This window comes from Podarcis gaigeae, assembly GCF_964106915.1.
Source record: "Podarcis gaigeae genome assembly, chromosome: 15".
Classification (NCBI taxonomy): Eukaryota; Metazoa; Chordata; class Lepidosauria; order Squamata; family Lacertidae; genus Podarcis; species Podarcis gaigeae.
In genome coordinates this window covers 6,093,950-6,119,124 of record NC_139692.1, presented here as the reverse complement: position 1 = coordinate 6,119,124, position 25,175 = coordinate 6,093,950, and the positions used below count along the sequence as shown (strand labels likewise).

The 25,175-nt window shown below is 44.6% G+C and overlaps 1 protein-coding gene and 1 long non-coding RNA gene across 3 annotated transcripts; one reads left to right on the top strand and one right to left on the bottom strand.

Annotated features, from left to right (window-relative positions):
- Positions 1 to 5,043: 5,043 nt before the first annotated feature.
- On the bottom strand, positions 5,044 to 7,210 carry LOC310833019. Its single transcript, XR_014558516.1, has 2 exons — positions 6,996 to 7,210; positions 5,044 to 5,294 (listed from the first exon to the last, which is right to left on the bottom strand). It is a non-coding gene; the product is annotated as an uncharacterized lncRNA (long non-coding RNA).
- Positions 7,211 to 19,621: 12,411 nt separating this feature from the next.
- Positions 19,622 to 24,584, top strand: LOC310832479 (uncharacterized protein). Of its 2 annotated transcripts, none has more exons than XM_083714247.1 (2): positions 19,622 to 20,592; positions 23,722 to 24,584. In XM_083714247.1, the coding sequence occupies exons 1-2, from the start codon at positions 19,953 to 19,955 to the stop codon at positions 24,057 to 24,059; spliced, it is 978 nt and encodes a 325-aa protein (XP_083570373.1). In that variant the 5' UTR covers positions 19,622 to 19,952; the 3' UTR covers positions 24,060 to 24,584. The 2 variants fall into 2 exon arrangements, with proteins under 2 accessions (XP_083570373.1, XP_083570372.1); XM_083714246.1 differs by lacking the exon at positions 23,722 to 24,584 and adding an exon at positions 22,721 to 23,255.
- Positions 24,585 to 25,175: the final 591 nt, after the last annotated feature.

The following is a 25,175-nucleotide window of genomic DNA, read 5'->3' as shown; positions in this document are numbered from 1 at the left end:
GGACATTGCCTACCCCTCCACTTTACGGGTATTCCATTCAAGGAATCCAGCGGTCATGGATCCTGTCCAACACCCTTGCTGGTGACTAGGGCCATGGCACGACCCCCGGTGACATCAGGGGGAGCTTACAGTTGTATTTGCATCAACAGGCTCCTCCTACTGGTGGTTAACCCTTGATAAACTCACCCCTTCCTGAGGGGGTGGAGTCACACTCTATGGTTTTATCCAGTGCCTAAGCCAATACCACTCACATGCTGTAATCAATAAAGTTGTGGCCTTCTTTAGCCCATTAACCTAATATACTGCGCCCTTGTGTCTTTCTTATCCTCAAGCGGGTGGCTCGACTCACAAGTATGAGGCAGCTACTATTTTTTTTTCTTCGTGTGTTGTTCACTAGGTAGTAAGTTGCAGTAGGCTTTGGAAGACTAGGATTCAAATTCCCACTCAGGCATGAAGCTCACTGGGTGATACTGGTCCAGTCAGTCTAACTTTCCTTACAGAATTGTTGTGAGGATAATGTGGAGAGGGAGACAATCCTTGAGTTTCTTGGAGGAAGAGTGGCATATAAATTTCTTCTTCATCATCATCATCATCATCTTTGTCATCTTCATCTTCTTCATCTTCTTCTGGTGTTCTGGAAGGAACAACTGACATCACTAGTCCCTTCCATGGGCCTGCAGTATAAAAGCTCTTCAAGATTAGCTTGTTTGATTACTCTTACCATGTTGCAGAAAACAGAAGGGACCATCCCAAACATGCTATTAAAAAGTCTTTAATGCAATCATCCAAGAATAACCCAACATATTTCAACCTAGCAAAACACCATATTGTCACTAGAGAAATGGATTTGTTTATGTTTTTTGCAGACATAATATGGGTGCAGGGGAGAGGGGAAGTTTCACACATCTTCACCTTTATTTGTTATTCTCTTTTCAGTAAGTACAATTAGTTTATCCCAACACCAGTGGTTAACAATAGAAGTAAACCCCAAGAAACTATTTGTATTTTTCATACATCTCTTCTCACCCCAATCCATACTGTGTCTTCCAGGGCTGACAATCAGCAGTCCCTGGATATCCAGACTGCAAGGACAAATAGACTTAATTGATGAATGAGTCTCTGCTTTGCTGATATGACCTCCCATCTATCAGGCAGGTGATCACACAGCAGGCAAAGCCAAAGGACTAATATTCACCATTGCTCATGTGTGTGTGCTCATCAGATAATTCTAAGTTGCTCTTTGCAATGATTCCAAAAGTTCCCCTCAAACCAAAATGCTTCCCAGATTTTGGATTTCCGAGTTATGGTCCTGTATTAGAAATGAAGCTAATAATAACATAAGAAGAGACCTACTGGATTCAGCCAGTGATCCATCTAGTGAACATGCTGTTCTCACAATAGCTAACCAGATGCCTATGGGAAGCCTGCAAGCAGGACATGAGTGCAACAGCGTACTCCCAACTTGTTATCCCCAGCAACTGGTATTCAGAGACATACCGCCCCTGAAAGTAGGGGCAGAACATAGTCACCATGGCTAGTAGACACTGACAGCCTTATGTTAATGATGCACGTGCACACACACACTTGCCACAGAGGTGCTGTGCATACAGCTGCTTGCAGCTTTCAGTTCTTTCACTTCATTCATTATTTCCCCCCACCCCAAAGATTACTGATACACATATTTACATTGACTACAAAAAAACAAACAAAAGGAAAAAGCAAGCAAGCTTGCGTTTTTGTACACATGACAGCCTCATTATTCTGTTCCTATGTGGTGTTTTACTAATACAGTGGTACCTTGGGTTACAGACGCTTCAGGTTACAGCTTCACTAACCCAGAAATAGTACCACAGGTTAAGAACTTTGCTTCAGGATGAGAACAGAAATCGTGCCGTGGCACCAGCAGGAGGCCCCATTAGCTAAAGTGGTGCTTCAGGTTAAGAACAGTTTTAGGTTAAGAACGGACCTCCAGAACAAATAAAATTCTTAACGCGAGGTACCACTGTATACAGGAATGCCCATGTTCAGCATTAAAACATCACCCAAAATAGCACTTTTCTTGGCCTTAGCCTGATCAGTAGTGGGGGGTGGGGGGTGGGGAGGAAGGACAATGGAGACTCTGGGCCGAAGCTGACAGAGGTCATAGTCTGAAACTGGGGTGCCAACATGAATAATATATATATATATATATATATATATATATATATATAGGGGGCAGGAGGTAAACCCCACCCCACATAATTGATCACATGACATAGCACATGCATACCATTTGAATGGCAGTGCCCATAACCTTTTGGGGGAGGCAGCCCCCTCAATTATTTTATTGTTATGGCCAAAGGGACTTTGGCCCCTATGGATTGGCTTCTATGGAGCCATGTAAATCTTCTCTTCCCAGAACTAGCAATGTTTGCTAGGTTTTGTGACTCCCACCTTTCTGCCCTAAAGTGAACAGTGTAAGTGCCATTTCGTCCCCATTTTCAGGGTACACTACAGCTGCTGCTGAGAAGACTGTGGTCTTTGGGTTCACAGCCTTTATCTATCAGATGAGTTTATGGTCCATGTGTGTGTGTTTTATTCACTCTGTTTCATTCTCTCTCTCTCACACTCTCATTTGAAAAACACCAAATATCAATTTGTTTCCACCTTGTATATTTTGGGAGTTCAAGTACTGCTCAGTATGCTGCTGACCTTTTTAGTATTCCATATTTTGATTATCCACCCATTTCCCTCTTTCCTGCAGGCACTTTGGGTCTATGAACACAGTAAACAGGCAGGATATGCTCAACCTAATAAATAGGTTGTAACAGTGCAACAGAACTATAACCATAATTTACAATATATGATGCATCCAAATGTTTCAGCTCTCAGTTTTTGTTACCAACTTGCCAAATGGGAAGAAAGCTGAGAGGGAATAGATCAGACAGTGTCAGTATTGGGCAAAGGCGGGGACAAAGGGAGGGAGAATTTTCACTAGGACTGATTTATTGTAAGGAGGTACTTGGAGAAATGAAATGTAAGTGCATAGCTGCATATTCACATCACAGGTCTTGCCAAATAGATTTTGCTGCCTAAGACAGACAATATGCTTCCCCTCACAACTCCATATACAAAAGCTAAGTAGGCTGGTAGTTTGACTCTTATTTCAACTGTGGTGATGGGATGACATTCTCCACCACACCTGAGGCAGCAGGTTTTATTGGGGGGGGGGGGCAGAAGAGGCCACGTGGCAACAAAGATGAATGGTAGGGGATTCAAGATAAATAGGTAAGGGTTGTTCCTGCTGCTTCTGAGCATCTGCACCAAGACAGTTTTCTTACTCTGCCTTAATGAATTTCAGTAGTATGTTTTGATTGGTTGGTTCCACATGTGTCCATGTTTTGCATGCTACACTTCCCCCCCCTTAAAATGTGATGGATTGTTGAACGATTTCAGATCCACATTTTGAAACTGTTGGGTTTGTTGGTCAAATAGCTACTAAAAATTTAAAGTAAAATACCGTATTTTTCACTCTATAAGACGCACCAGACCACAAGACGCACCTAGTTTTTGAAGGAGGAAAACAAGAAAAAAAATATTCTGAATCTCAGAAGCCAGAACAGCAGGAGGGATCGCTGCGCAGTGAAAGCAGCAATCCCTCTTGCTGTTCTGGCTTCTGGGATAGCTGCGCAGCCTGCATTCAGTCCATAAGACACACACACATTTCCCCTTACTTTTTAGGAGGGAAAAAGTGAGTCTTATAGAGCAAAAAATACGGTAATTTCACATGGAATGGTTATAGTTCCAAGGCTACAGGAATCAACATCTGAGCATGTACAAAGATGGTGGTGGTGATTTATACTTAGTCATGCTGAATGTTTGTGCGCACAAGGTACAAATTAACTTGTAATCAAACTGAATTTAAATTATGAGAATATTAGAGTTCACTTGAGAGAGATTCAGGCTCAGCGCACATCAGATTCAACCTCCAAACTAACCAAGTAGGAGATTTGATGACAGGAATCACTTTGTGACTTAAGAGTTAACTTGAGTTAATTCTGTTAGTGTTAAAGTCAACTAGCCAAGAAGGGGCTAGTTCTACATTTTGTGTAATACATTTTAATTACATTTTTATTCCATCTGGAGGACATATTTTTCATGTCTTTTATTAAGACTCAAAACAACCCAGTGGGCTAGGCTAACAGATAGTCACTTCTAGCTACTAGCCAGCCATAAAGTCTACTAGCAATGATGGGTATGCTTTGCTTCCACAGTTAGAGTCAGTAATGTTTCTGAATACCAGCTGCTGGAAAGCACATGAGGGAAGAGTGTTCTTGTTCTTAAATCCTGCTTGTAAGTTTACCACTGGCATCCATTTGGCTACTATGAGAGCAGGATGCTTGGATAATGGGACATTAGCCTGAGCCAGCAGGCTCTGCTTGTATTCTAATGGCCATCACAAAATCACCCAGAAATCTTTGAGGCTGAAGCAAGGATTGCTTTGTACGTCTTTCAAGCCTGGGTCCAATGCTTGCATTCAGTGCTAGTTCTACACAGAGCGGACACATTGAAATTAATGGACATGACTAATTTAGGTACATTAATTTCAATGGATCTACTCCAAGTAGAACTTAGCTGGATACAACAACATCGCTCTAATCACTACACCACACCAGTGCAGTAATGAATGAAACACCTGCAAGACCAGACCAAATCATCAACACAAGAGATGCAGCAATGTCTTACAGTGGCTTACATTGGGGATGATGCGGGCTTGTTATTCTAAGCAGGTTGCCCTATTTCATTTCATTTTATTGTTAGAATAATCTAGTGTACCAGAAAACCTCAAAGGCACTTTCCACATATTCATCCTTTAAAGATCAGCTTTATCTCTTCCCTTTGCCTCTGGTTAATTCTTTTCTGTCTTCACAAAAGGATGCCTTATTGCACCTGCAGCATCATATTTGCAGTCAACAACACAAACAGCTCTTTTACTTGTAAAATTCATTTGCCGCCATCCCCGTCTTTGTTTGCATCTGTGCAATTATCTCCCCTGCCCCGACACATAGACACATTTTTATTTTATTTTTTGGTCATCAAATACTCAGACTGGTAAAAGTGTGCCAAAGTATTCTTTGATCCAGGAGAAACAAAGCAGGCACCCCTTCCTGTGGTGCTGAGTGGGTGGCTCTGGAGTCATCCGTGTCAGTAAAGTATAAAAGCTGCAGGGGGGTGGAATCTTCTTTGTAGGAATATTTCATCCAATCATTACCCAAAGGCTGTGGCTTTTGTAGAACTAAATCTCTGTGGGGTCTCTAAAGTAGAAACAAAAATCTTTGTGTGACTAAAGGCTAAAACAAAACTGCACACTTCCAATTGAATCAACAGTGAAGCTACCTTTATTCCCCCTCTTACATTTGTAACAGACATGGGATGTCATGTGGGAACTATTGTCTTAGATTTTCCTTGGCAGTGAGAGTCAAGTCTTGGCATGATTTGACCTTAAATACAATGCTCTTTAGCATTTTCATACCCACCTTTAACCCCAATCTGCACTATGGGACCCCTTTAAAATGAGTGCTATATACTGCTATGAACTTCCTTTTTCCATAGGTTTTGTTTCCTTTGGTTTGAAGTGCATTGCATATTATATCAGGAGCAGCAGCAGGAGGAGCGTACAATAAGAACAGCAAAAACAAAAACACAAAAGAGCAGATACATTTAAAATAAAACCAAACAAAAACAGTGTGAAGTAGACATTCATGAAAAACCAACACATTATACTTGACTTGGCAGCTAATTGGCAGCTGATGCAGTGCCTTTAACATTGGTCTCATGTGTCCATGGTAGGAAACCTCACATAGCAACCTAGCCACTTCATTCTGTGCCAGCTGCAGCTTCCAAGCCAAATATAAGGGTATCCCCACATAATGTGTATTGCAATAAACCCATCTTGTTGCTATCAGCACATGGCTCTCAGTTGCTAGGCTATCCCTGTTAGTCATTGCTGGAAGGCCATTCAAAGATGATAATTGGTGCTCCTTGTGATTATGGTTGCCTAGCGCTTCAGTGATAGAGATAGATTCACAATCACCTCAATACTATGTACCTATCCCTTCAGAGGGAGTGCAGTCTAAGACAGGTTAATCTAAAACAGGTTAATTCCGTAGCTCCCAGATTTAGGAACAACGTACTCAACATGTATTCACCTCATCAGGATTCTACCTCTGCGGTCTCCAGCTCAGAAATACTAGTAGAACCCATCCTGTCTGATGGAGCTGGTGACTGTTAAGAGTAAATTAAGCCACTTTAAACAAGGAGGCATATTTTAAAAATGATGAGGCATTAAAAATGAGGCTTCTCTCACTGAAGGCAGAACTGGCAACTCATACAAAAGTGCAGCTCCTATTTAAAGCTTGTCCAGCAGGAAATAAACGGCATTTCCGTGCACTGCTCTGGTTCACCAGAAACAGCTTAGTCATGTTGGCCACATGACACGGAAACTGTTCACCGGCTCCCTCGGCCAGTAATGCGAGATGAGTGCCCCAAACCCAGAGTCGTCCGCAACTGGGCCTAATGGTCAGAGGTCCCTTTACCTTTGCTTGATGTTTATTGGTGCTGAAATAACGTTTGAGGTCTGCTCTTGGCCTAAGCCCTGCATGGAACTCTCCAGGGTGCTGGATGCATTTCCTTAGGTAAAGGTAAAGGGACCCCTAACCATTAGGTCGAGTCATGACCGACTCTGGGGTTGTGGTGCTCATCTCGCTTTATTGGCCGAGGGAGCTGGCGTACGGCTTCCAGGTCATGTGGCAAGCATGACTAAGTCGCTTCTGGCAAACCAGAGCAGCGCACGGAAACACCGTTTACCTTCCCGCCGGAGCGGTACCTATTTATCTACTTGCACTTTGACGTGCTTTCGAACTGCTAGGTTGGCTGGAGCAGGGAAGGAGCAACGGGAGCTCACCCTGTCTAAGCCCTGCATGGAACTGTCCAGGGTGCTGGATGCATTTCCTTACCAGAATGCTAAACCTTGCCCTCCTTCGCTTTGAATCTCTCTGATTGTCATAACTGTCAAATTGCTGCAGCTGTTGTTTAGAACCAAACAACCTGTGGCTCATGCTCGTAGTGGTGAACCACAGTTTTCCATCACATCTGAATCCAACCACTGTTATTTAATTCCATTGTGTTTTCAGATGGGACCAATCACCCACTAAGGTGTTAAGAGTGAACTCTAACTATGACAACTCTTCTAGAATCCCTAGCTTGGGATTCCAAATAAATGGCAGTATTCCATCAATGCATTGATGGAAATGAGTTATTTTATCTCCCAAATTATTGTTGGCTGTTACCCTGTTTGATTAAATGCTTAGTTAGGTTCATTTATCCAAATAAAGTAATTGCTTACCATTTTTCCAATCATGTATTTGGTTCCCTTGAGGCTCAGACTAACATCTACTCCACATTAGGAGTGTTGCTGCAGTCTGATGGACTCCCTAGCACTCTGATTATTTTTTAATGAGAAAATCAGCAAAATGACAATCACCAAACAAATATAAGTAATGCTAGTAATACACATAAATGTCACAACTGTTTCTAGAAGTTTCTGTAGAGCTATCAGAAGTCTGCAGGAGCATCGGAGTGACACTTGCACCATAAATCTGATTGCAAATAATGCTTATCTGAAGAGCCTTTACTCTATGGGTAACAATCTCTTTCTTAAACCTAAGATTTCCCTTAGTATATTACACACGACAGCTCATACAGTGAAAGCTTATATTTAGTTGATCTTAAAGGTGCCACTGGAATTATTAAAAAAGATTTTTTCATCTTTCATCTTGTTATTTATTATGACTGAGATTTCCCTGTAACAAAAGTGCCGAGATGCCACAGAGGCAAGGCCACCCTGCAGTGCTTCTCCATTACTTGTAGCTGCCACCACCCACTACCAATTCACCCAAGATTTGGGCAATACTGTGGCAGAATATTCCTGCAAAGTCCAAGTACAGTGCATCTTAAATGGCCTGAGGTGGTGGCTCTCCTACTGGTCCCGCCTTGGCATACAGCTGAGGTGAAACACATCATGGGAGTGGGATCAGTGTGGCCCTTCAGATGTTGCTGGACTGCAACTCCCATCATCCCTGACCTTTGGCCATGATGCATGGGCTTTCTGAGAAATGGACTTAGAAAGCCTTCTTATATATCATCCATGATGCGCACTGCAGTTGACAGGATGTGCTTGTGTGCTTGTTGCCCCACTGGTAGACTTGGTCCACAAGTCAGTGATGTGTTTGCAAATTTTAGCTGAATTCAGACAACACTGTATTCAATTTCCCAATATTTCTATATCTGTTAATTTTTGCATTTTATGTGATTTTTCACACAATTTAAACACTACTTATGGAAATCTAGCAGAATGTAGTGAAAATTTAGTGCTCATTTCCATGTAAATTGCTTCCAGATAAATCCATTTGCAACCCTGTTAACCCAGAAAATCATGGGAGTATTGTGCTGTAATTGCACCACAGTTTTAGATAATAGAAAAATAAAAATCAGGTGTGCTTGAAGCACCAATAATTCTGTGTGATAATTGTGCTTGACCCAGATCTCACTCACTTATTCATGTGTGTTTTGTTTTTCGAAAGGTGGGGACACTGAGTTTCCAAGTTGCTCTTAGCCATGGCTTGGGAAAATCTCTCTGTTTCTTATTTTCAGATCTTCAGTTTAGCTATCCACATGCCCACATCAGCTTGATTAAAAAAAGTTTTTCTGAAACTGTATCAACATTTTGGTGTGAATTTCTCCAAATATATTTGTTTTTGCATGCAATATTACCTAATAGATTTTTTTTTTTGAAAAAGCAATTTCCACTAATATATGCATTGTTATGCACACCTAGTATATGCATTTTTGTACACTTTATTTGACAGGGAAAAAATGGTTTGCAAAATTCAGAGAAGTGTGAATTTCAAAGGATGGCTGTATTTCAGTTTTCGTATTGCTTCAAAAAGTGCAAATTAGGTAGGTTTGCTTTTAAAAGCAAACTGAATTGAATTTATTCCCCATCCTTAGCTTGACTGTTGACTTAAATGCTTGGCCTCTGTCTGCCTGCCTCCCTTCCTGCCTCCCTTCCCTCCTTCAGAGACCAGGAAGACCATTCACCTCCTCACTGCAGGAGACAATAGGGATCATTATTTTCACAATTCATCTCTGCTAGCCACCATTGCTGTCATTGCTGCATTAGAGACATCCTCTTGTATTAATTTTGACTGATTTACTATTTGTTTGAAGAGATACCTCACAGGCTGAGAAAACATTATCCTTTCAGCTTAGGGAGAAATACGTTTATCAGCATTTTGGGGAGAATGCAGCTTTTCCATGTTTAAAAGAGGTGTGCTTTCTCCGTTATTTATCATCCTGCTGACTGCTATGCTGCATGTGAAACAATCTAAGACCCACATACATTCTCTACATCCAAGGGAAATTTGCTGCTGGACAAAGACAATTCAAAATTTCCTCCATTATATTTTTTATATTTATGACAATGGTTCCTATTCCTTGAAAGCATAACCCATTGTCAGTAATATACAATAAGGAATATTATACAGTGACAGCACATAATTCAGCTAGAAATTAACTTTCCAGATCCTCTGAGTGTGAAGCACCATTTGCTTCACCAAGTGAATAGCTCTGAGATTTGAAATTTATTTCTCCATGCCCCTTCTCTACTCTAATTTTCACTCTGCAAAGAAATGGGATTGCTTAAAAAGAAGAGATGACTAAATGCACTTCAAACTAATTGTTTAGGAGATTAGGGTGTACCATTCCTCAGGTGCTGGATGGAAGCCAAGCAAGATGGAAAGCTTATTATGAATACCCTTGTCCCATAGAGCTGAACACTGTTTGCCATGAATTATCTTCACACTCTATTTAACTTGGGGTTTTTCCCCAGCATTGTCTAAAACTTGGGTGGGAAACCTGTGACCCTTCAGGTGTTGCTAGATTACAATTCTCATCCTATCTAGGGTTGTGCTGGCTCAAGCTGATGGGAGTGGACATCCCACTTCTTCTTGAGGGCTACAGGTTCCCACTCCTGAGCTAATGGTTAAACAAGTTTCTCTACCTAGGCAAGTGTAAGGGCACATTCACACCATACCTCTAAATCACTATAACACCACTTTAAACAGGCATGGCTTCCTCCAAAGAACTGTGGGAGCTGTAGTTTCTTAAGGGTGCAGAGAGTTGTTAGGAAACCCTCCCCTCCCTTCACAGAGCTATGATTCCAAGAGTTCCTTATGAAGAGGTATTGATTCTTAAACCAACCTGAAATTGTAGCTCTGGGAGCAGAATAGGGGGTCTTTTAACAACAGCTCCCACGATTCTTTTAGGGAAGCCATGACTGTTTAAAGATGTATCATAGTACTTTAATTGTATTGTGTAAAGGTGGTGTAAGTTTGTCAAACCTGGATCATAACCAGATGAAACCACCTGGGAACTAGTGATGTATTGATCAGTCTACTTCCATCAAGGTCAGCTTGGCATTAATACCCATAGGTTACAATCCTATACACAAAGTGCACCTGTACCCATGCCTACTCTGAAGTAAGTACTATTTAATTCAGTGGGGCTTACTCTTAGGCAAGACGGGTTAGGATTGCATCCTTCTCTGAGAGGAAGTCCCATTGAACACTATGGAGCTATACTTCTGTATAGGCATGCAAGGTTAGTCTTGATGAAACTCTCATTGACAGATGTAAACTATGCAACCAGATTGCCCAAATAAACAAATTACATTGGATATCTCTGTTTTTATATTTGCTTAATGCTAACATTTTATGATTGCTGTACCACATTCAGATCTAACCCTCTATTATCCCTGAGAATTTTGCCATTGGAAAGTGTGGGGTGGTACTGACTTTCCAAATTAATCTCAGGCATGAGTTGTAGTAGAAACTAATTATTTGGGGCTATATGTTATGCACAGATGCTGCCACCCCAATCCGCTCCATGGCCTTGAGCTGCAATCAGGCCAGTTTGCCTTTTGCCCTCTGGATTCATCTCTCAAACAATATGGGAGTTGGGGCTAAGGATTTTTAAAAGATTTACAAACCCTTAAAATGTGGGGATGCATGGCACCATGTAGAATCAGAGCCTCCTGCTTAAAAGCTTCTAAGTGAGGATCCAGTCCTGCATAGTGCTGTTTCACAAGCTGCTTTCCTGGAGGAAAACCACTTGAGAAGCACCACTCACACCACACAGGGTGAGCATTTATGTTGTGGGATGGGACATCAGGTAGAAAGGAGAGCCGTGGTGTTGGACCTACTTTCTGCCAGGAAGACGCAGACAGCAGTCAGGTAGGATTCAGCCTTTTTCATGACCTGTCTTGCCTCTCCTTCCTGTTGGCAGTCAAAGATCCCTCTGGGCCAACCCACCCCAACTTGCAGCAATCCTTTGCTGCTTGTACCCCATACATCCTAATGATAGCTGTGTGCATTGGCCACATGATTTGACTTATACCCTTATACCTGTAGCTAAGGGTCTGCCTTGCATCCCAGTCTGCCTTGGAGTCACTCTATGTTTTCCCATTTGAATCATTATTTGGGACTGAATTAGATCTGTTAAAAGGGAAGCTCTGTGCCCACCCCCACCCCCATTTACTATAATTGTGAATCAAAAAATGTCTATAACAATGCTTCCCTTACCCCAGAAATGGATGAAATTTGCATCCCTCCCAAGTGGATTAACCTCAACCCAAATGCAAGAAGATGCACCCAAAGTTTGAGGTGTGTGTTGTTTTTGTTTTGCACATTTATTTTTTATTTAACAAGGGACAAATTTTGATTTTCTGCCAGAAGTGGATGCCATTTCCAGGTATGGCCACCCCTTCTGAGGGAGTGAAGTCTGCCAAATTTCAGAATGATCTCTACATTGGTTCTTCTACGAGGACAAACTTTACCATTTTAGAGTGCATATACGAGGAAATCTTGAGGATGCAAAAAATAGCTTGGAACACCGGAAAGACTGGAGTAAGTGAAATGTCAAACCCCCACCCCACCCCAACCCCGACAGCTTCCTCATGACAAAAACTGTGATTGCAAAAAGGCTCCATTGTTACACATATTTATGCTCTTTTAGCATGAAAACTAAGTTGTAAGCTTACTTGGAGTTGAGGCATTCAGGTGCAATAATGCCCAATAGTGCAATTGTCTGGTAATCAACTAACTTTTACTCAGAGTAGATCCCTTGAAATTAGGTCCATTAACTTCAACAAATCTACTCTGAATAAAATTTATTCAGAGTAGATTTGAATAAAGTTTTTAATATGTGACATTTTAGTGTATCTTTCATCTTTGTTGGAAGCCGCCCAGAGTGGCTGGGGAAACCCAGCCAGATGGGCAGGGTACAAATAATAAATTATTATTATTAATTATTATTATTATTATTATTTAGTTGAATATCACTCATAGTCTCAAGGATTTTGGTGATGTGGGAGCTGGCTTCCTTAATGCCTTCAAAATTTTGCCTCATCCATTCTCATGTTTAGTGCTTCCAGAGTAGTATCTCATAATATGGCACACACAGACAGTAATATTTCATTCCAAAGTCTGCACATGTTATTACTTTAGTTTACCAATGAAAAATAGACGCAGGGAGAGAAAGTAGCTTTTCCTGAAGCAAACGGTGAACTGACTGATGAACCTGTGTATGTTCTTCCACTACCTCATGCTGGTTCTGAGTATGCAGTGCACTTTTGACAACCGCTAATGGTTGGATGTCGGTGTGCCTTAATTTGCCCCAAGCTGCAAATGTCAAGAAGCACCTGAGATTGTAGGCATGTGTAGCAGTCTAGTTTTATTTTTTATTTTAATCTGCTGACACTCCTAGATATTTAGAAGCATTTATAGAAGATGCCACCCACTGATAGTTTTTCTTCAGGAGTATCTAAGTCTCCAGTTATTATGAGATATGAAAAGAAAGGAACTATAAGAAAACCATATAAAATACAGTCCTTCCTTCTGCCTTCCCTCCCCTGTTCAAAACCTGCATTGATCCCTTTATGCTACTCTTGTCCCTGCAGAAATAATGGACGAGGAACAGGAATGCATTTTATCAGGGCTGGCTAACCCTTTTCAGACTGAAGATGACATTTAATGGGTATTGCTTCCACGAAGGGGGATGTCACAGTGGATGGAGTAGTATATGTGACAGTAGATCATGTTCCAGTCACACAAAAGTGTGAGGTTTCTGTGCACTTGGCCCCCTCTATCCAGGTACCCAACAGACATTGGTTCCTGGCTATAAATTGCATTCACCTTGCCTCATCCTTCTATAATGTTAACATGGATGGCTATTGCCAAACAGTGGTTGTCCACTTGGTGTTACCCGGTCTCGGTATCTCCTCCATGCCAAAGTGTCAGTGGAGGGCATTCTCAACACTGATGGTTTTACAGCTCTTGACTGGCCAAATATTTCTATATTACTTCCCAAACATTGAGTGCATGAGGCTAATTTCTAAGCAGAGCAGATTGTTTATCGTCTTTTCTTACTCTTTCCTTATCTACATGTTATTATTGTTCTGGCTTTTAAACACACACACACACACACACACACACACACACACAAACTTTTAATACTATAATACTGTTTTCAGTATGAGTTGAGAAAAGACACCCTGAAGAAGAAAAAAGTCTTTCTAATCTCATCAGAACATTTCTGCCCTGTCCTTACACTTCTTGTAGGGGGGTTGTTGTTGTTTCCTCTCCCAGTCTTCTCTTTTTTGTGCCTGACTGCCTGAGCATGCCTCTGGCATGTGTCTCCAATAATTCATTATTGTCTAAATATAAAGCCAAGTACCAGTGAAGGGAGGAAGGTCTTATGGGGCTTTAAGTCACACAGCGTTTTGAACAATATGTTGGTCTTAGAAGCAAGCTGTTGGTTGCTGAAAATAGTTTTGCTGTGCTGCTGGGTATTTGTGTCAAAAGGCATGGTGCTCTTGGTAGCAGATGCCATTTTCAGAGTGGCTGTCAGCTAGCACAGGCAGCCCAAAGGTTATGGGAAGCTGCTGTACACGACGTCAGGACACAAGTTCATCTAGTTCAGGGTTCTCCAACTGAGAGTGGTAGAGGTTCCTTACTAGTCCTGAGATCTGACACCCTTTATAACGAAAGATGCCAGACTTTGAACCTAGGATGCTCTTCTTAGGGAGAAGCAGATTCCTTCTGATCCACTCCATTGCCATCACACCCTTAAGGAAGACTCAGGACACAACAATTCTTCCTCCTTACCCCGAGCACCTTGGATATATGAATTTGTCATGCACACTGTGACCACACTGGCTCAGCATTCCCCCCAGTGCAAATGCCAAGTTAGAGGGCACCCCTCATGACATCCCTCAGTAAAGCAGGGCTGTGTGACAGTAAAGCAGGGCTGTGTGGGAGAGGAGTTGGGGTGTGGCAAATCTGCCCCCCATTCTAACCTGTGAGAGCTGTACTTCAGACATGACAATGTCCTCTCAGTTCTGATTCCCTTTGTTTGCTATCTTTTTGGGGAGAATATTTTATTAGTTGAATATAAGAACATCATATAATCAAATACAAGCAATCAAATACAGTTTTTCCCTACCCCCCCCTAAAAAAACAGCCCCAGCTACGTCCAGGTAATTACATTAGTAATATAATACAATAAAAAAATATTTCTACAGTTGCTGCTTAAAAAATATCATTCCACATGCTCCCATGTGTCTTAGGTTGTTTAAATGTATCTTCTTTCAGTAGTTGTAAATGAATACAGACAGACAACAAGAATTGTATAAACAGGAGGATTTATTTGTTTATGGATATTCTATGGACAAATATGGAAAATGAATAACAATATACAAAATGGATGAAAATAATGCGATAAAATTATATGTGATATGAAAAACCAGAAGAAGGAAGGAGGGAAGTCAGCGCTTAGGAGCAAGTCTAAATGTAAAATGCAACACATTATGTGTATGTGGAGTATGTAACCAGAAAACTAATAAAGATTATTTGGGGGGGGGGGATGCATGTTCTTCCTTTGATGCATATGTAATAAAGGAGGACCATATTATGTAAATGTTTTGCAGTTTTTTTTGTTTGCTATCTTAAAAAACTCTTGTATCCAACTTTTCGGTCTCAGCATGATGCACTCAGGATGACTCGATTATTATTTGGATTTTTTAATTTAAAAAATCTAAAGATGCACAATAATTAAATTAAGGTATGTATTACTTAGAAGCATATTGCTGAAAACATACTCCAGAACTCTGGATGACCCCACTCAGGAACGGGCTCAAGCCACACCTTGGGCAAAAAGATTCCTGCACTGCAGGGGGTTGGACTAGATGACCCTCAGGGTCCCTTCCAATTCTACAATTCTATGGTTCATAATAGTTCTATGGGTTGTATGCAAATTTACTCAGAGTAGACCCAATGAAATGAATGAACCTAGGTTAGCTATCTCTATTCATTTCAGTGGTTCTACTGAGTATGACTAGTACTGGATCCAACCCCAACTTCTAAAAAGACAATTCCAGAAATAACCAATAGCTGGCAATTAAAAAAACACAAAAGTATTTTGTATTTAAAAATTATCATATTATTGTAGAGCTGGAAGGACCCCCTGAGGGTCATTTAGTCCAACCCTCTGCAATGAAGGAATCTTTTTGATCAATGTGGGGCTCAAGAAGAACATAACTTACATAACCTTAAAAGGTAAAGGTAAAGGTACCCCTGCCCGTACGGGCCAGTCTTGACAGACTCTGGGGTTGTGCGCCCATCTCACTTAAGAGGCCAGGGGCCAGCGCTGTCCGGAGACACTTCCGGGTCACGTGGCCAGCGTGACATTGCTGCTCTGGCGAGCCAGAGCCGCACACGGAAACGCCGTTTACCTTCCCGCTGGTAAGCGGTCCCTATTTATCTACTTGCACCCGGAGGTGCTTTCGAACTGCTAGGTTGGCAGGCGCTGGGACCGAGCAGCGGGAGCGCATCCCGCCGCAGGGATTCGAACCGCCGACCTTTCGATCGGCAAGTCCTAGGCGCTGAGGCTTTAACCCACAGCGCCACCTGCATCCCTTCATAACCTTAGATCCTCTTTATTGTGATCATGTCAAGCTTAGTATTCCAAAAGGCTTAAAAATCTCTCCCCATACGCCATACAACTAAAATTCAAAATGTGCTTCTTCTAAGGTTTTATGAGGAGTGGGGGTTTAAAAAATCAAAATTCCTCTGCCCATTGAGCCACTTCTCCTTGCAGAAATTTGTCTCAAGTTTCTTTCTGGCCTTCCACAGAAGAAAGCTTGCCTCTGGACTCAGGAGTAATGCTGTTTAACAACTCTTGAACTTCTTTTAAATAAAACAACAACAACAAAGGTCTAGGAACATACCTGTGCATACCTTTCCCATTTCCAAGTGAGAAATATTTTTGTCTTCCTTTTCTCTGCTACAGATAGCGGGATAATTTGCCAGGTGAATCATCATTACAAAACAGCAGCTTTATTTCCTTTTCTGGCTTTAATTTGGAACTCTTGCATTATGCCCAGAACAGAAGAAGCAAGTTGTTAACGGTTCATGCACAACTACCCATTAAAGACAGTTTTATAGGTAATATTTCAAAGGATCATGGGTAATGGTATGCAAAGGCCCATAAAGACAACTGGTGCAAAGTGCAATCAGGCAAGGCAACAGGTGTCAGATATGGTCCTGTTTGGTTGATCTGTCAAGTCTGAAATCGGCAGCCGTTGACACATATTGAGACCCTCTGGAGGCTCGTCAGAGTTCTACAGCTGTTTCTCTCCACTGGAGATTTTGTCTCTTGGAATTACTTAAACTGGCAATTGTTGGCAATACTGAGCAGGAAGAAGGAAGTCTGCTTTATAGCCTTCTGTTTTTGTTAGCACTTTACATAACATTACCAAATGAGATCTTCAGGACACAAACAGGAAAAAAAAAGGCTACTTGTCACTGCATATAATTCTGGACATATGATTGTTGATGTTTAGTCATTTAGTCATCTCTGACTCTTTGTGACCCCATGGACCAGAGCACGCCAGGCACTCCTGTCTTCGGACATATGATTAGCTATTTATTTATTTTTTATGCAAAGGACCCTAGAATATTCTGTGCATAATAAACATCAGACACAGGCTATGTCCTTGCTGCTTTACAACTGATGAATCCCATCCTGCCCCCCAACCCAGGAACTGTATGGCTGGCTGGCTGGCTGGAAGTAGATTATTTCCTTTGAAGGGGGGGGTGTGTGAATAGATTGACCCCAGTTCTACCCTTAAAGCATTCTTCTTGTTAACTAGGACCTTCATCCCACTCCTCCCAAATTATGGCTCAAGCAGGGGAGTGTGATGGCACCAGGTGGGTTGGAGCAGCTATACTAGCTTGCCAGCAGGTGAGTTCCTGTTGCTTACCAGGAGGGAGAAGAGGAGGATGAGGTGGTGGGGACCCAAGGACCTCCTTCCCAAAGCCCAGCTCCTCGCTTTCCCGACTTTGGGAATGCAGAGTGAGGGCTGCAGTGGGGGATGGTCAAATGTTGCTGAGGGCCACCCAAAAGGCCTTGAGGGGAGCTGATAGACTATATGCAAATGGCAGAGATGACCGGCAGAATCCGAGACCTGGGAGAAGAAAGGATGGAAGAAGACTGGAAGAAATTTAAAACTTATTTACAAAAATATTGTAATTTGATTGAATGTTAAGAAGGATGCTTGATCATAAATAATTGGCCACCACTAAACTAGATTGAAACTAGACGATAAGCGAGATAAAGGAAAAGACAAATCCTTTGGGAGAACTATCAGATTATATTTAAATGAGTGGATATAAGATTGTAAACAAGATGATAATTTGCTTGAAAAAATTTTTTTTTTAACAATGTAAGTGGGAGCGGGAGATGTGAGGAAGTCCAAACGAGTTATGAAATTTTGTGTATGACATAAGCAATGTTGTTTGTTATTTACGCTTTTTTCTTATAAAAATTCTTAATAAATATTTAAAAAAAAACACACACAAAAGGCCTTGAGGGACATGCAACCCTCAGGCCATGTGTTGGACCACCCTGCCCTAGAATGGTGCTAGGTGATGTCATAGCATCAATAGAGGGCATTTGGTGGTGATGGGAGGGAGATGATGTGGTGGCTTCTAACCAAGAGGACTTTGCTATGACCACCAGCTGTGTGCTTCTCTCTGTGTAAAACCAGCTGGTGCAGCAAAAAAATCAGTGGTAGAGCATTTCCTTTGCACAGAGAATGCCCCAGATTAAATCCTTGACATCTTCAGGAAGGGCTGCCTGAAACCCTTGGAAGCCACTGACAATCTGTGTAGACAATGCTGAAGTAGATGGACCAAAGTTCCAACCCAATATTAGGCCGTATCCTGTCTTTCTAATGATAAGCGTGCCCCTGAAACTTAAAGCAATATCTACCCCCCACAAAACCCCCCACCAAAGTCCTCCCCAGTTTACTGTCTGCAAATGATGTGGGTGATTTGGGGGAGCAAATCATGAGACCTTCACCCCCCCCTTTTTTTTTTACTCTGAGAGCCTGAGGCTTATTTATTTATTTCATTTGAGCCTCGCCTCCCATAAAACATCTTGCAGCAATTTAAAAACAAAAACATCAGCAATAAAAATGTATATACAAACAATTTCATTTCTAATGCAGCAACAGACTAGGATAAAAATGTCTCCTTAAAAGGCTTATCTGTTTGTTGTATGGCTGCATTTTTATTATATTTCAATATATTATATTGGCTGAAAAGACAATAGAGACAGCTCACGTCTGATATGCAATGGGAAAGAGCCCCAAAGGGTGAGTGCTACCACACTAGTGATCTCATTCATACATCATATGGAATGGACCTCTTAGTAAGATGGTACCTGCAGTGGACTCTGTCTTGCAGAGTGCAGGTGAGACAATATAATCAATGTGATGTATGCAATACCAATTAAATATCTATTACATGGCCCCTTCAGGAGAAAGAGCTATGACAGGGGCCACCTCCTGCAGAGCTGACTCAGAGGTGTGGCCTAGCTAGAGACGTTACTACGCCTCTTGAAGTTCTAGGCCAGAAAAATGTTAGCTATGCCATCAACTCACTTTGTAATTAGTATCTATGTAAACAGCCAAGGACAAAACATGAGATAAGACAATATTTTAAGTTACAAGTGTAATGCATGCATGTGCTTCAATATCAGATGACGATGTCTCAAGACAGTGTGTATATTCTTTTAAGATTTCAAATGTGGTATTATTTTATAGGCTAATAACATGGCTTGCACTGTGTTCGTATTTTAAATGTTGGATGATAAAACAGGTTCTAGCATCAACACGCGGCCCCTTCTTGCCCCACCCCCCTTAAACTGTGTGGCGGGGGGGTGGAGCCACATCACGAGGACCTGCCAACCCACTGTAGGACTGGTCTCTGTTGGGGGCGTGCAGGGCCTGCTTGGGGGTGGCCCCATGTCTGCAGCCATTTCAATGGTGACCGCATGGCGGCAGCCATTGCGCCGGTGGCCACATGGCGGCGGCCATCCTGGATCTGGCCGCATGGCAGCGGTCATGCCTCGGTGGTCCTCAGGCACACCTATAGCCTCATTAGTGTATTAGATATGTATTTGTTTTACATATCACCACCATGACTTGCCAGCAGGTGCAGTGGACAGCAGGCATCGCGCTCGTTATCGTCGAGGGGAGACCGCCAATGGACCTCAACTGAAATCTGTGCAGTGATTTTCTAAACTATTGCTTGTTTTATTTTGCAGCCTTCAGTAGCGATTCCTGCTGTGACTCAGTTCTTGCCTTATCTCCTCCCCTCCCATTATCTGTACCATTACCATTACCTTTATCACTAGTGTGTGTTTGCAAGTTGATAGGCGACATTTCCTACCAATCATTGCCCCCCCTTGTTTTCCAAATTCCCTAGCATACCCCACTCTATCAGCCCCACACCATGCCGCCAAAGCATCAGGCTGCTTCTCCTCCCCGCACCAGAAGGGGCACTGTAAGGGGCGCGCCCACCAAGCCTGCCCAGAGAAGGGCGACTGAACAGCGGAAGGCGCGTCCGACCAGGGAGGAGCAGGCCAAGCCCAAGAAGACCGCGCCCAAGAGGGCAGCAGCACCTAGAGGGTCTTCTGGGTCCATAAGCCCACTAGCCTTGGCAAGCCACGCCAGCAAGGGGTCGGCTGCCAAGCCGAGACGTACAGAGAGCTCCTCCTCTACCCGCTCCTCCCTTAGTAGCAGTCTCTCGCACTCGGCGCGTGGTGACATTAGGGATAGGACCATTGCCCGGCTGAGGCGCCGTCTTGAGCGGCGGGATTCGTGCAGAGGGCGCTCTGTGTCACCTCACAGCCGTAGGCGAGGGCGCAGTAGCAGCTCCGCTGACCGCCGTGCTCAGGAAGGGGGATCATGCTCATCATCCGCATCCACCAGGCGCAGAGGTAGGTCCCCCCGTTCCAGCTCCTCTGACAGGTACAAGAGTGACAAGAGCCCTGAGTCGCGCAGATCGCGTCATCGCGGGAGGAAGCACCACAAATCCAGGAGGAGGGGCCACAAGTCCAAGAGGGACTCATCTGGATCATCTAGTTCCTCAGGTAGGTCCAGCTCCACTGATAGTGAACAGGGGGGGGGAGCATCAAAGGCTATTGGGTTACAGGCCCCGACGCCCCAGGGCTGCCGCACTGGGTCTGGCGGCGCCGCAACTGGAGGAACAGGCGTGAACATGGTGCTATTGCGCCGTGCGGGGAGGAGGGCATTGACTCCAGAGGTAGAATTAGGAAATCCAACCACAAAAGAACCGACCAGCCCCCAGGCATTCGCCTCCGCGAGAAGTTGCGGGAACGCATCCTTAATGGGGAGTTCGTGGATTTGTTTGATCTGCTATCCCCTGCCGCTTCGACAGCCCTAAAATTTAAATCCGCCGAGCAGAGGAAAAAAGATAAAAAAGTGAGTGTTGAGTGTACCTTTCGTAATTGGCTCACTGCATACGCCACTTACATGGGTATTATAGTCGCTAGTTACCCGGACAGGGGTTGGCACCTGATCAACTACCTACTCATCATCCTAAAGGCTGAAGCCATGTCTGGGGGGGAGGCGGCACTCGCCTATGACCAGGCATTCAGGGAACGGGTGGCAGTGGACGACACAGTTAGATGGGATATCAAGGACGATGACGTGTGGTCTGAGTTGGTGTCACCGCTCTTCAAGAAAGGGCCCGACAATGTGAAGCAGTCCAAATTTCAATCCAAGGCCCCCAAGAGATCTTGCTGGGAGTATAACAACGGCTCCTGCTTCAGAGAAAAATGTCGATTTGCTCATGAATGCGAGCGCTGTAGTGGATCTCACCCCACCATCAAATGTATTCGGGGGAAGAAGCTTTTTCGAGGCTCCCGTGGATCAGGCACAGGCACATCTCATGACAAAAGAGAGGCCGGAGCCTCTACAGGCTCCTCTGGCGCTCAGCAAAGCAAAAACAATGCCTGCAAATAGTGCTCTCCTTTCCCTAGCCCCCTCACCCATATCTCTATCAGCAATGCTGCCTTTGTTACATCAGTACCCCAATAAAGAGGCAGCAAAATACATAGGGCTTTAAGGAAGGCTTCCGCATCCCAGTGGTAGGCACCCCCTCATGCACCAATCCCGCCAACCAAAAGTCTGTCCGAGATATGCCACACATTGCCGAGAAGAAGATTACCAAAGAACGCTTGCTGGGGCGAGTGGCAGGTCCCTTCACAGAACCTCCATTTTCAAACTTCATAGTGTCTCCACTAGGTATTGTACCTAAGAAGGCCCCAGGCAAATTTCGATTAATACATAACCTTTCTTACCCAAGGGGTGGGTCAGTAAATGATGCCATTCCCCAAGAACAATGCTCAGTCAAATATGCATCTCTTGATCAGGCAATCAGGCTGGTTAGGGAGTGTGGCCAGGGCGCGCTCATGGCAAAATGTGACATCGAATCAGCCTTCCGTCTGTTACCAGTCCACCCCAGGGACTTCTGGTTGCTAGGTTTCAAATTCCAGGACCAATGGTACTTTGACAAAGCTATGCCCATGGGCTGTTCCATCGCATGCGCTGCATTTGAAACCTTCAGCGCATTCGTGGAATGGGCCATGAAACGCAGGTCAGGGTCCCACCGCATTTCCCATTACGTCCAGCCAGCGGGCTCAGACACGTGCACTAGGGCGCTGGCATGCTTCATTCAGCTGGCAGCTGAATTGGGCATCCCGTTGGCAGCGGACAAGACCGAAGGTCCAACCACCGTCATCTCATATCTGGGTATTGAACTGGATTCTGTCAGCCAAACCTCTCACCTGCCCCTGGCCAATCTTGCCTGCTGCCTAAGGAACAGCTACAGGTGCACTCTGATGCCTCTGGTCACTTTGGCTTCGGCGCTTACTTCAGGGGTCACTGGTGCGTGCAGCCTTGGCCGACATCTTGGCATGAGGAGGGCATTACACGTGACTTAACTTTCCTTGAGTTTTTCCCAATCCTAGTGGCTCTCCGTGTTTGGGGGCACCTCCTCAAGGACACCAGGGTGTGCTTCTGGTCGGACAACCAGGCGGTGGTAAGAATCATTGCGAAGCAATCCGCAAAATCCAACAGGGTAATCGCGTGCTCCGTCTCTTCGTGCTGGAATGTCTGAAAGGTAACATCTCCTTTTCTGCGCGGTTCATCCCGGGCCTCAATAACGACATCGCAGATGCTCTGTCTCGCTTTCAGATGGAGCGCTTTCGCGACCTAGCACCCGAGGCCAATCAACTCCCAGAAGCCTTTCCGGAGGACCTCTGGGAAATTGGACGGGAGAAGTGACAGCAGGAGTTCTGAGCGCCCTTGCACCATCAACGCTGCGGTCCTACACCAGAGCATGGTCCCAATTCGAGGGGTTCAGAGATAAGTTTGGCTTACGTTGCAGGCGTACAGCTAAGGAGTCTGATGTTCTAAAATATTTGGTTCACCTAAAGCGTAGGGGCATGGCCCTTAAAACCATCAGCCTGCACAAGGCCGCTATCTCCTACTTAAGCAACTGTTTTGGCTCCCAGACCCCTGTAACACTTTCCACGTAAGGAAGCTTATTGCAGGGTGGCGTCGCTCCCACCCGCCCATTCCAGATAAGAGGAGGCCAGTAACCTTAGAGATCCTCCGGCTGATCTGGGATGCGCTCCCCAGTATTTGCTGGTCCAACTATGAGGTCAGGCTCTTCAGGGCAGCCTTCTCCCTATCCTTCTTTGGTGCGCTCCGTATCGGGGAGTGCATAGGGGGCACATTTGTCACCTCATCGCAGGGGCTTGTCTGTGGCTGATATCAACCTTGACAGGCGCATGATACAAGTCAAAATCCAAGCCTCCAAAAACCGATCAACTAGGTAGGGGTTCCACGCTAAGTCTAGCCTCCTCCCCACACACTGGACCATGCCCTGACACGCAAATTCCTGAAGGTACGTCCTCCGGGACCAGGCCCCCTCCTCATTCATGCATCAGGCCGCCCCATGACCCGTTGCCAATTTGTCTCAATATTGCGTAAGGCCATCCATGCTTGTGGAGGCGACCCGGCACAATTTTCCGGGCATTCCATTCGTATCGGTGCAGCAACCTCGGCAGCTGCGAGCGGCCTCCCGGCAGAACACATAAAAACAATGGGGTGGTGGCGTTCAGCTGCCTTCAAAGGCTATATTCGAAACAACCAGCAGACACTGACAGATACCATATAATCCTTTCTTTCAGGCTCAACCCCCAAACATGTGTGGATCTTCGGCCACAGCATAGTGCATTGGGCGGCCATCCATGCCACTACTGGTCCAGGCGGAGAACATCTGGGTCTGCAGCCAAAGATCTCCATTTCCTGGTTCGGCCAACGTGGAATGCAATGGGATGCCCTGCTCCCATGGTTGCGTCACGAACTTGCGTTCCACCATCCGCCAAACGCGGCTGTGCTCCACCTTGGCGAAAATGACTTGGTCGTGCAAAAAAAAAAAAAAAAGCATAATTCTGATCAAAACAGTGATCGCAGACCTGGAAAGCGTACATGCCGCTCACCCCAACATCATGATTTTCTGGTCTGAAGGAGCTATTTTGGCCCGATGGCGTGCACCTATCGGACCGTGGTAACGAGCGTTGGCTGAGCGACATCAGGCATGGCCTGATTGACTGGTTGGAGGACGGCAAAGGGGATTTTCAGATGTAGGTAGTCTTGGCGGCGAGACCACAATCTTTGCGGTCTCGGGTGGCGGTATCAGGCCTTGGGCGGAATCCTTTAGTCCATCTTCCTCTTTGCAGCGGCGATACCAGGGTTCCCCGTTAAAGGGCTTTTTGAAGGGAGGCTTTGGCCGTACGCCGAAAGGTCGTCATTGCTCTCCCCTGCGGCGGCGTAACGGGGGCGGCTATCTCTGCTTGAACATATGTTCTCCAGAGCCGGCCCATCCCCCCCCCACACACTGGATAACCCTGATGCTCCCTAGGTCCCCGGCTGGGGACTAGGGAGGGAGAACGCCCAATGCCTGAGCCAAGGTCTACCCACATTTGAAATTTAATAAAGTTGTGGCCAATTTAATCCCATAGCACGTTGTCTAGAGTCGTTATTCCACATGACGGGGGGGAGCACTCGGGATCTGGGGACTCCGCCTGTCCACACAATGACCGCTCCCCACTTAAAACAGGGGGCGCCCTTTGCGGGGACGCGTGCAGCCCTGGATCTGGAGTGGCCCCATCAGCATAGGCTTTGCCTTCCCTCAGGTGGGATACCTGGAGGTCCCCGCCTACCCCAGTGAGTTGTCCAATCCCACCTGGGGGAAGCGTTGCCAGGGAAACCAGGCCAGGTAGGGGGAGGGATTACCTGCCCACACAATAGAGGGTGGATCTTAATTGGTAATCCTCACTTGGCTCCAGAGCTTCTCCCACCCTACCCACCCTCAGTTAATGTCTTCTTTTGCAGGTTAACTTTTCTTCATAGGTTTTGCAGGTTAACTTGTCTCCACAGGTATGCGGGCGCTGCTACGATAAGGTCGCTGTTAAAGGGCCGGAAAGGAATTTCCCTGCATTGGCAGGTTTCGCCTTTCCCGTAGCAAAACGTCACAATTTTGGCGGTATCAGGCCTTGGGCGGAATCCTTTAGTCCATCTTCCTCTTTGCGGCGGCGATACCAGGGTTCCCCGTTAAAGGGCTTTTTGAAGGGAGGCTTTG